The following is a 12204-nucleotide window of genomic DNA, read 5'->3' as shown; positions in this document are numbered from 1 at the left end:
CAGAAAAATTGTTAATAAAAATATTTTAAAAATCTTATTCTGATGTAAAATCATCCTCGCTGTCGCCGTCGCTGCTTTCAGTTTCGGATACAGAAATATCCGATTCATTATCGTTCACCACGTGCTTTTGTAGCTCATTCATTCTTTTCTTCGATATCTCCATATCTTCTGTTGAAAAACCTTCAAATTCGAAATCACTGCTTGATAGCATGAAACTCCTCTCCATCTTCAAAGTTGAAAAAAATTAATGCCGCAAAAAATGTGGAAAAAAATCTTCCAAAATTCACTGGGTTCAAATATCACGCCAAACAATGTGGGAGACAATAACTCAACTGTTTGCAAAGTGAAATCATTTTTTTAACGAATGTACTAACGAGATTTGGGTTCAAATTATGAACCAAAAAATTTTTCGGCCAGGTTAGTAAAGAAAGGGTTAAGGATGAGAGGGGTATGCAAAAAAGTAGGAGTCAGTGAAGTAGCAGGAGTAGTAAAGATGATACAGTTGCTGATTATGGGGAAGACAAGAAGGGGAGGGGTGAAGAGGTATGCATAGTGCATGAGGTGAGGGAATCACTGTAATAGGTGGAAGACCCCAAACCAAGAGCCAAAACAGTTCAATGTGTTTCAACAACACATTGGGCACTATGGTGAAACGTTTAGCACAAGTGTAAAGCAAGTGAGTGAGATCATAAAATCCTAATAAGTCATGGTCAGAAATAGTTTGACCAAATGTAATGATAATAGTGCAGATGATGGAGCACCACCCTTGAGACATTCACCTTAATACAAGATAATCTCTATCTTAATGTTAACATGGAATTTTCTTTTACATAAAAGACATGTTCTTCAGGACTTGTAAAACAGGTTTGTAGTTTGTTTTGGTTCCTAAGAACTATACATGGTTTTAGTTTGAAATGAAGTTTTTATGATAGACTGTTCATGTAGATTTGTCAAAAATAATATTTTATCTTGCCTGAGTTCAATTTAGATACTTTTTAGAAAATGACCCCAACTTTTTTACATCAGTAATGGTTTGATTTTCAGAATATTAAACATTGCACATTATATGTTGGGTTATTTATTTACTTGCCAAAAAGAAATTCTGAAAGGTATGTTAATGTACCCCATTTTTTTCTCCCCTACCCAGTCTCTTTCACAGAGCCTTCAGCAACCCTTGTATACTACTAGCTATGATGAACTGCAAATGATTCAACAAAGAATGCCAATGGTAAATATCTTTATGTTCACATCACTTTTAAATGTAATTACATGAATTACCTTGTTGACATTTCTCATATTTTCCATTGTGTTATACTTGTGTGTGTGTTTTACCCTCTGTAATTACAAACCAATTTTTCTTATCCTGCAGGCGAGTAACTACTATGACATGGCAACTTTTCCAGTGCCCACCACATTAACCAGTCGGGATCAAGCTACTCTTGGTAGTGTTCCAGGTTACTCTGGTAAGTAATATAAGATGCATGTCTTAATGTAACAAAATCAATTTAGGTTATTTAAAGGTTTTAGAACAGTAATTCAATAGTTAAGTGATGAACAAACTGAAAGTGCAAAATTTGTCTAGTGTTATGTTTGATATATAATTTGAATAGCTAGACTTTTTATAATTGAATAAAATTTGTGTGTGTAAATTGTCACCCTCCCAAGCTTACATTGTTTGAATGAGTTTGGCAGCACTCACCTTCTTTTGGTCCTTTTTCATCACACACACATGCATAGTCAGGGATTTAAAAGTGTTCTAATTGAAGCATTTGATGAGAAGGAAATATACACATAACATAAAAGTCAACCAGGAGTTCTTACAGAACACCTTACTCAGGGTTACAGATCAGATCTGTGGCTGGGGCAAAGTTCTAGTTAGATCAAAGGTAGTAGGGTGATAAAACATGGCGGCAGAGAATTATAACCATGTAGCTATAAGAGAAACTAGGGAACATGGCTATTTAGTAAGCAGAAAGGAAAAGGTTTGCCAATGTTCTACAGTGTGAGGAGCAGAGGCATGCATGAGGTGTTCCAGATTACAAGACAGTGTATCAGAGAGAATCAAGATGGATAATGCACTTAGTAATTCTAAAAAGAAAGAGGTGTGTAAGTGTTACTATGGAAGGCTACTAAATGTTGGGACTACATGGTAAAAGAAGAGTCTTCCTAATATGAACCCAACTGAGCATCCAGCCATTCTTGTTGACAGCAATGTCATAGACAAGGGAATTACAGAAAGCCCCTGGTACTACATTAGGAATTACTGCTGAGATACTTAAAATATCTGGTGGAATGAGATATAGCCAGTCACATCATCATCATCATATTCAATGTCCGCTTGCCATGCTGCCATAGGCAGAATAGTTTGACAGGAAACTGGCACGCTGCAGGACTGCATTGAGCTCCAGTGTCATCTTTGGCATGGTTTCTTGATACCCTTACTAACATCAACCACTTGCACTGGATGCTTTTTTCATTCCACCAGAGCTAACGAGGTGGCCAAGTACTTTGCAAGACAAAACAGAACAGTGAAAAGGAAAAAAACTGCCACTGCTAAGAGGAAGTATTAGCGGGTAAGGTGGAGGTGGGTGACTCGTGTTGGAAGGTTAAAATATTATAGAGGGACAGGCACAGGTGTCTTGCTATAAAGGAAATACATATGGCTGAAGATAGCATTAGGGGTGCTAGAGCAAACTCAAGGAACAAGAGGGTGAGATTAAGAGAGGATACAGACAGAGGGGATGTTTAGTATTTATTGTTTTATTACCTCATGGCCAGATGTTGTCTTTCTGTAATAATGCTTATATCAAGTACATTCCTCTCTCTAGCTACTGACAACAAATTGAGCCGAGTTGAAGCACAATCTCCAATTCCAACAACACAGCAACAATCAAGTCAGTCAGCTCACCAGCAACCCTATATAAATCTTCATTACCCTTACTACTATCCTTCCATGTTGCCAGGAGCTGCAGGGTTTCAATATCACACAATGTTTGCAGTAAGTGTTATTATTACTTTCCCTATTACATCTCCACTCAACAACATTGCTTTCAGATTTAAGATGTTCAATGAGTAAGTAACCAAATAAGGTCATATATTTCGGGTTCCTAATATCTATTTACATTTAAACTTTTCAATCAGGTGTTACTTTTTCTTAATTGTTCTCAGTTTTATAACTACCTTCTAACATTTCAGTTTCTGGTTTTTGTTACAGCTTTTTATAAATTATTTATTAAGCTGTATATAATGTATTTTTACTAAAAATTTCGATGATTTATTCTCAATTGGAAAAGTTCTTACAATGTACATAAGTTGGTTGTCAGTCATAAGATTTACTGTTAATGTATAGATAGGGGACAAAATGCTGGTATTAGAATAAAATTGCACCCAGTTAATTTAGTATCAATCAGTATTTTAACAGTTGTAAAGACATCATGTGGTAGCATTAGGTTGTAATAACATTGAATTGCTGCTGTTTCCATATTCTGTATTACATCATGTCTGGTTTCTTTATTGGGCTAGTTTTGTAGTGCACATTGATTATAACTCACTTGTGATTGCTTATTAAAAATCAATTAATTTATGTATTGCACCTCATTTCCTTTTATATGTGTGTATAAAAGTACATGTTTATTATTTCAGATGCCACCTGTAACAAACACTGCCCATGGTGGAAATACTGGTACTGCACAGTATCAAAAGAATTATGGATCTCATGCATACAATACTGGTGGTAAAAGTAAGATAATTTAACATTTTACAGCACCTACCCTAAATTTCTTTTTATTAAGAAACTAGGATAATATTAGAACAGTGGATTCTTATGCTACAAACTCTAAAAACTGTTTTAAGAACCAATGAAGTACTGGAGTCAATGTAATCAACTTCCCACTTCTCTCAAAACTGCTGGCCTTATGCCAAAGTTACAGATGAAACCATGATGGTGTTAATTAGTGTAATCTTCATTTGTTGAATATACATGTGCATACTAGTTGATGCAACAGAAATAGATAAGAAATATTTTTGATCGCTGTGAAATCTTGAGACATTAAAGAATTATAGAGTTGATCCATCTATTTAATTATTACCTGTTTGGGTCTTGTTTATTCCAGTCTTGCTAACATAAATGTGTTAATGTCTGAGTTATTAAATAATTTCAATATTTTGAAGGAAGCAATTGTCAATGTCAGCATATTTGTTGTGACTGAACTGTCACTCATTGTAGCAATTACACTTTGGTGTTTATAATTTTTACTCAAATTAAAGGTTTCCATCAATAAGATCTGAATATTAAATTCTCGTGGTCACATGTATTTTGAAGTATGATTTTCAATTTTTTTTGGGGGGTGGGGGGACAAGTGTTCTGTGTAACCTCTAATTTATCTTCATGTTTGTAACATCAAGTAAACTATTCAAAAACGATATTTCTAATTCTAAAGACTTAAAAAGTTCATAGTAATTCACAATTAAACAACTCCATAAAGTGTCTATATATTTGGTTCCTTACAGCATTTCCCGGATAGGACACCAAATTGTAAGTTAATGATGGAGTATATCTATAGACTATGGCCATGCTGGGGCACCACTGAAGAGTTTAGTCAATCCAATCAATACTAGTAATACCTTTTTTTAAACATGGTACCTGACAATCTACTGATGGCTGCTTACCAAATTTGTGGTTGGTGCAAAATACCAGCCAGGACAATGGTGATGTGGTGTAATAGGGAGGTAGATAGATGGGGGCAGCAGAGAACTTTACCAGGTAGCTGGAAGAGAAGCCAGGAAGCAGGTCTAATATTAGCAAGAGGAGAGTTTGCTAATGTTTTACACCATATGAACCACAGGCATGAGGTTTTCCAGAATGCAAAGGTAATGTAACAGACAAAATTGAGATATTGTGGGAGAGAAATGTGTGCAGAAACATGTGGATTACCTAAGTAAACATAAGGTGAAGTGGTGAAGATTGAACTCAAGATGTTGAGCCTCTCAGAGGAGGTGACAGGGTACTGAGATGAATGGCATTATGCTATGCTTGAGAAGACCCATCCATCTCAGCAGAATGGAGGCACTATCAAACCTTCCTGCTACACTGCATCCAACTCATTCCCCATCTCTAATATCTGTTGCACTATTTTCACTTAGTGCACTTCCTATTGTCTTATATTCACATACCTGGACCTTGCATTTCTTTCTTCTCTTTCTCCAAGTAGGCAATCCATGTATTCACCTCTTCAGCAAAACACCTGCTCCTCTCCCTCTATCATAGTTTCTTTCTCCAATCTATACCCTGCACAGTTGGGGTGTCCTGTCTTTCAGCTACTTGGCAACTTAACGTGTGCTGGTGCTGGTGTTAGGAAGGGCATCCAGCTGTAATCATGCCAAAGCAGACATAGATCTTAGTGAGTCCTCTGGCTCATCTTCTTGAACTATACAACCCATACCAGCATGGAAACTGGGACATTAAATGATGATGATCTCATTCTGTTGGTCCCTTTTTACTGACACTCTTGATTATCGGGAAAATACCAACATGGGTTGTCAAACAGTGAAATGAACACAAGTCTACACATGCTGGTTTGTATAGATGCAGTGGGTTCGTTGTGATATAGAGCTAATTATATTGACTATGTTTAGGTATCTTTGGTGAGGTAAGATACATGTTCCTTTGAAGAATCACTACATATGTATTTGTAACATATGATTGTAGTGTCATTTCCTTGTTTATAGACATTGGAGGAATGAGATGGTGAGCGTGTTAAGAATTAACTTTTACGCTACTATTTGTGGGCCAGGTGGCTGGTATTTTGACTACTACAGAATTATCAAATTTATTCATGCATAATATGCACTTTTATTCCTGACTTTAACCTAAAAAATTAAGAGTAAATATAACAGAGAACTTAAAAATAAGAGTATACCTGATACACAAGAACTTTACCTGTTATTCCCCACCTCTCAAACCTCATGATTCATGGTAACATGATCAGAGGTTGTATCTACTGTCCAAGCTGATAGGTAATGAAGAGTTTAAATCACTATATTTTTTATATTTTGTGAAGTGATGTCACATTAGACCTGAGACAAACAATAAAAATGATTTCCTAACCCTTTTTTGCTCATTTTCCATTATGAAATTTACAGGTCAGCTAAATTAATCTCTTCCAAAACATATCCAGATGTGCAAAAAAGTTTCAATTAAAAATAAATTTGAAAATTCAGTCATACATGCATTGATTTTTAATAGTGATATGTTCATCATTATTTAACATCCATTTCCCCTGCTGGCATGGATTGGACAGTTTGACCTGAGCTGGTATGGTCAGGGGCCACACCAGGTTCCATTGTTTGTCTGTTCATGAATGGTTTCTTCAGTTGGATGCCCTTCCTAATGTCAGCCACTTCAGAAAGTGTACTGGGTGCTTTAGCTGTAGCATCAGTGTTCTAAATAAAAGATAAAGAAACATTTAAAATTTTCTCCTTTTCAGAGATCCTAAATTGCTTAAAACCAATGTAAACAATAGTACATTATTTAAATTAACATATTTCTCTGTTAAATACTTTCTTTACAGCAAGTGGTGTTGGTTCAGGAGCTGCATCAACTGCTGACATCCCAGGTTCTGGTTACGGAAAATCTCATGGACCAGTAAGTTTTAGATATTTTTGTATAATTTTTTTTTTAAATATAGTTAGGTTCTTTCTTACCACTATTTTGTTTTTTAAGAAAAATCTTTATTTTTACTCTTTTTCTTTTTTTTTTTCTTTTTTTTCTTTTTTTTTTTTTTACCTTTTCATTTAAAATTATCTTTATTCACTGTCCAAAGTATTGTTATCTGTTGGTGTTAATAACTACAGTTATCAGCTAATGCTTTGCAATCCTTAGTTTTTTTTTATATAGGAATCAGCATTGGCATAATTATCTCTTCAAACGTTTTGTCTGAATTTGACCTGGAGAAAGGGGCTGTGCCTGACCTTCACAGAAAATGGTAGAATTTTATGGAGGAAGGACTAATATAGTGGTTTGAAGGTTGGGGAAGGTGGACACTGGGTGATAAGTGGAGAGCTGAATGAACCAGCTCTATGATATAGAGCCCATGTAGCTGTTAGTCTTGGACAAGGTAAAACAGCATGCCAGTGGCCTAGAACTTGAGATATGTTAATAACTTTATGCTAACTTGTCAAGTGCCCATGTGATTTCAGCTATGTAGGTGTGTGTGACAGTAACAGTGTCATCCCAGATTTGGCAGTGTTATTCCATTTTAGAGAAGTTAATAGTCACTGGGGGCTGAGGTATTTTTTGGACATGCACAGGAAGGACAGTATTTGTTAAATTGAAGTGTCATTGAGGCCTTGTAGAAGTTATAGTTATATGCCATTTCTCTTTGGGAAGAGTGGTGGTACATTTTGTTGGTATGGTAATAATTAGGGGGGGGGGTGCTGATGAGGGAGATGGCTTGACATGACTCCAGTGGAGAATGTTTTTGGGGTGTGTGTTTATAGTGTAAAATGTTTAAGCTACATGTGTATGGTGTTTGGGTGTGCAAAGCTGGAGAACAAAGTGTGTGTTGGAATGAGTGTTGTTGGGGGAGGAGGCAAGCCTGGCCCTGATGCACACCTAAGTTTGATAGTATGGGTCTGTCAGGGCATGCAACAATATGGGAAGCAATAGGTGGACAGTTTTGACCAGAGATTCTTAGAAGCTCTGTTGTTGAGGGCAATACTTTCATGAAATACGTCTACAATGAGAGCCTGCTAATGAATGACCTAAGCAGAAAGAGGTTGAAGTGTTGGTGATGGTCAGTTCTAATGACTGTCTCCATTGGCTTTGATTACTGTGGGATTGTGGGAATGGAACATTGTAACAGACTTCCAATGATTGAGATGTCTCTTTGTATAGAAAGACTGAAGAGCTTGAGGAAGAATGGAGCTTGCTCTGAAACAGATTGAGGATAACTGAAGAAATTGTGTCAACGCTAGTAGACTTATTGGTTTGAAGTGATCTGTAATACTTTGCAAGCGAGTGTGAATGTATGCATGGTAGTGGTGAAGTCTGATTGAATGAAAAGAGATAGTTTGGAGGAGATTTACTGTGGAACAAATCTGAGGGCTTTCTCTACATGAGTATTGTTTAGAATCATCATGGTTGAGAAGTGAAGGAATGGAAGATTTCACAGAGACCAAATGGTTCAGTTGCATTTGGAACTTGGGAGAGCTTGATGGTTATGCAGGGCATACAGAGATAGTTGTAGCACTAGACAAGCGCTATCCTGTTTATTGGTGAGGGTGACTTGCTGTAATGAGGGGACTCAGAGAGTTCAAGTTTTTATTGTCTAGAATATGGAAGGGACATGATTAAGAGGATAGGTTGGTCTGAAGTACATGTACTGCTCTTGACAAGCTGCATAAAACTAGTGAACTGCAACCTATCAGCTAGATTATAGGATCCAAGAAGTGATGTAATATGGGGGTGGGTAATGACAATGAAGCAGTGATCAAACAGTACATTAGATACGGACATGGCCTGGCATATGTTGAGTTTGGATAGGAAAAAGAGATGATGGTTGTTTGGAGCATCTGTATGTAGAGAGTTGTGAAGGATAATGGGGAGGCACCAGCTTTGAGGGCAGGGTTTAAATCTAGGCTGTTGGCTGGGCCCCAGCAGACACCAATCTCTAGAGGGAATGGTTACAGATAAATGCCAGAAGATAATAAATTGTAAAGTAAAGGATGGAAGGAGAACTGTCCAACATTTAGGGAAATTTAGATACTGTTAGTACAAATAAGCCAGCTTGGTCTAAATATTTGCAGAGAAGTGAAAGATTCCCTCCCTTTCGTATTCAAAATTATTCTATGTACACGGTAGCTCAGAATTGAACAAAATTTTTTTTTTTTGTAGATGTAACTTACCAGTTGTCTTCTGTCAACATTTAATGACTAAAAACAACCTTTTTTTTTATATACCTTTTCACAGAAAAAAAAACACCAACTATGCTGAAATGTCTAAATATAATTTAGTATTTTAATTTGCTTGTTTGTTTGTTTTTTCTTGATATTCTGTAGTATTTACATATTTCTCTGTATTTTTTTTCTCATAGTCTTCCAAGTTGACATGACATGGGCTAGTGTCTCTCTTAATTTAAATTTGTGCCTAAAAGTATATTTTGGTATCCGTGGCAACAAGGACAGCATGCTCTAAAACAGGAAATATTTCTCATCTATCGTACTTAAGTTTTAGCGGAACGACAGCACATTGGCTGGATGAACTCAGTAAGCCAGATGATGGCTACTACACCAATGATTAAATAAACTTTAATACTTTCTCTCAAAATAATTTCAGTTTTAATCTAGAAAATCTTTTAGGGTGGATTCTAAACCATATTTCAGTTTAATTATTGAAAGAAAAAAATATTTATCCAATTTTTCTTTTCTTTTCTTTTTCTTTCTTTTTCTTTCTTTTTTTTTTTTTTATACTTTTAGGCTTTTGAAAAACAAGGCTTTCATACGGGGACTCCCCCCCCGTTCAGCCTGCCGCTAGCTACAGGAACCCAGGCAGGTCCAATGGGTGCTCCCACCACTCCATATGGGACTCCATTTGTACCCCTTGTGACCCATCAGCCTCATTCCCAGATGCTGCACCACCCCCTGCAACAGGTCAGTTGCATGAAGTAATGTGCAATTCTGTGCTGCAAGCAGCCTAGTCTCCACTTGCAGTTGTTTGTTACTAATGCTTAGGGTGAGCTGTAGAGAAGTGTTACATAGCCTGCAGACGTTGAAGTGGTTTGTCTGTTTAACTCTCTTCTACTAAACTTAATAAGCCTTGCTGCTCTAGTAAGCTACCTTACTGTGTATTTGTGTGTATGAATGGCATCGTATGATCGTGGAGATTAATGAATTCTGAATTCTGTTGGGAAGTTTATGATGGCACTTTAGTCCGATCATTGGTATTTGCCACCATATAAGCTTGCTTTTTAGCATTTCCTCCTAACACTTGCTTTAACTCCAGTATTTTTTAACATTTTCCACCTTTCGTTTTGCAATAATTTTTTTTAAATTTATTTCTTAAGTGTATATTATTTTGAAGATGATGGTGGTGGTGGTGGTGGTGGTGGTGGTAGACCAGTGAAAAGGATTTTTAGATGTAATTATGACTTGAAAAAGAAAGATCTTTTAAGATTTAGTACTTAAGTCTCTTCATGAGTCTTATTTATTGGTCATGAGATGAAACCTGGTAGAAATCAGTAAGTATTATGTTGTATATTATAGTGGAGGTATTAACAGCTTAGACTGGATGGCTGTGGTTTTACAGCTTACATTGGACAGCTGTGATGTTCTTTATATCTGAGTTTTGGTTGTGTTTCGCCATTAATAGCCTTTTGTGTCACGGCTTATTCATGAAATGGAATCCTGCTTTACAACCCTCCATATGACTAGCTTCATCAGTAATAGTTAATTAATGATAATGGATGTGGTGCTTAATGATGATACTATTATTAATAATAATAACAACAACAATAATAATAATGATAATGGTGATATGAAGAAAGGCAAGTAAAACCAATCACTCCCAAAGTATCAATATCGATTGGCTCTACCCAAGTAATATAAAACTAAAACAACTGTGGTGGGTGGTGCTGTTGCAGATAACTCTGGTGGCTGCATTTTTATTTTAGTCATTGCATTGTGACTAAAGATTGATGAGCAAAAATAACTTAAATATAGTGACCTTGATTTTATCCAGTGTCACATGGTTTTATTATTAAAATGTTCCCCAATTCTTTTCTTGTTTTTTTTTTCTTTTTTTCTATTTTTTTTAACAATCTTAATTTTTTTTTTTTCTATTTTAATTCATTTTTTCCCATTTTTGTTGTTGCTTTAGGTCTTTATTATAAATATTTGCTTCACCATATTTTCTAGTATTCTTAAAATTAGCTCCATCAATATTTCATCCACCCACCCTAGTTACAAATTGAAATACATTTAAAATTTTATTTAAATGTATCTGAAAATAGTTTGTCGTTCCAATTTACTTAATTGGCTGGAGAATAATAATTTTACAGCAAAATTCTTAAAAGCTCATATGTTTGGCAATTCCTTGAAACTTGATTTGCAAGTTTTAGTGTCTAAACTAGTTGTAGTCTTCTAAGTATTAGTATATCACCAGTTTAGTTTAAAACCTTTTAGAAATTTAAATCTTTTTAAATGCCACTGTCATGAGTTGCTTTTACATCCTGTTTTTAAGTAATCTTTTCACCTGCCCAGCTTTTTCATGTTCTAATCAGACAAAAAGCATTCCCTTTTTCATTTGTAATGGTTAGAAATTTAAATTATCAGCTACTTTAGTTTCACATTGTATTATTTCTTAAAACTAATAAATAATAATTCCAAATTATTAATCATCTGCCTCTTCCTTCTTGTCTCTAATCCTCCTACATCCTTGCAATGCCTCAACATGAGTCCTTCGTTTTTCTTTCACTCATTTTTATTTTTTCACTTTTATTGCACAGTAACCAAGTTTATTATTGTTGTTGTTGTTGTTGTTGTTGTTAACTATAGTGGTTGATATTTTCTTGCTTTCATGTTTCGGTTTTAGTATGTTGGTTATGAAATTGCTTGTGTGAAAGAGAGAGAGAGAGATTGCTGCTATTTCTCTGTTGTATGTATTACACATGTATATAACATGCTTGTTGTTGACATATAGTATATATGAACTTGTTTGTGTTTACAATACATCACTGGTTCTATTTATGGGAAATAAATTTCTCTCTTTTCTTTTCAGGATTCCAGTGGTGGCTCAAGCCGTGGTGCCCAGCAGGCTAGCACACAGCCAAAATCTGGAGGTTCTAAAAATTATGCACCCACTTATTGGAGTGCATCCTAAGTTTACCTCACTTGTGTGAATCCCACTTGCAGGGGTGTGACCTCTTCCAAAAGGTTGCTATGGTGACCACCTTTTTCTCTCTTTCTCTCTTTCTGGGTTTGCTGCCATTTGTCAGCTTGTTTGGTGGGCTCCCCTCCTCTTACCAAGACCTCTCTGCCTGTGTGAAAATTCCTACCATAGGGTTGGCTACATCTCTCAGCAATATGTTGATGTAGCAATACCACCTACCATTAACTAGTTTCATAGTCTTTTAGCAGCTCTGTGTACAGTTTTGGCTATTCCTTTTGTTTATGTATGTATGTATATATATGTGTATGTGCGTGTATGTA

At 35.8% G+C, this 12204-nt stretch overlaps 2 protein-coding genes across 5 annotated transcripts in view; both read left to right on the top strand.

Moving 5' to 3' along the window:
- LOC106875501 (protein lingerer) overlaps positions 1-12198 on the top strand; it is a 36187-nt gene extending 23989 nt beyond the window's left edge. For 2 of the 3 annotated variants that reach the window (XM_014923673.2, XM_014923672.2), the window contains exons 9-15: positions 1148-1228; positions 1370-1463; positions 2829-2998; positions 3643-3739; positions 6570-6643; positions 9475-9648; positions 11774-12198. In XM_014923673.2, the coding sequence (XP_014779159.1) occupies positions 1148-1228; positions 1370-1463; positions 2829-2998; positions 3643-3739; positions 6570-6643; positions 9475-9648; positions 11774-11875 (792 nt within the window). In that variant the 3' untranslated portion in view covers positions 11876-12198. The remainder of the gene's footprint in view (positions 1-1147; positions 1229-1369; positions 1464-2828; positions 2999-3642; positions 3740-6569; positions 6644-9474; positions 9649-11773) is intronic. The other variant, XM_014923674.2, reaches the window with a different exon arrangement.
- The window catches only part of LOC106878624 (protein IWS1 homolog), an 863399-nt gene that overhangs the window by 309594 nt on the left and 541601 nt on the right, over positions 1-12204 (top strand). The gene's annotated exons all lie outside the window — the stretch shown is intronic.

This window comes from Octopus bimaculoides, chromosome 10 (assembly GCF_001194135.2).
Source record: "Octopus bimaculoides isolate UCB-OBI-ISO-001 chromosome 10, ASM119413v2, whole genome shotgun sequence".
Classification (NCBI taxonomy): Eukaryota; Metazoa; Mollusca; class Cephalopoda; order Octopoda; family Octopodidae; genus Octopus; species Octopus bimaculoides.
The sequence above is the reverse complement of the archived record's forward strand: the minus strand, read 5'-3'. Positions and strand labels throughout refer to the sequence as shown.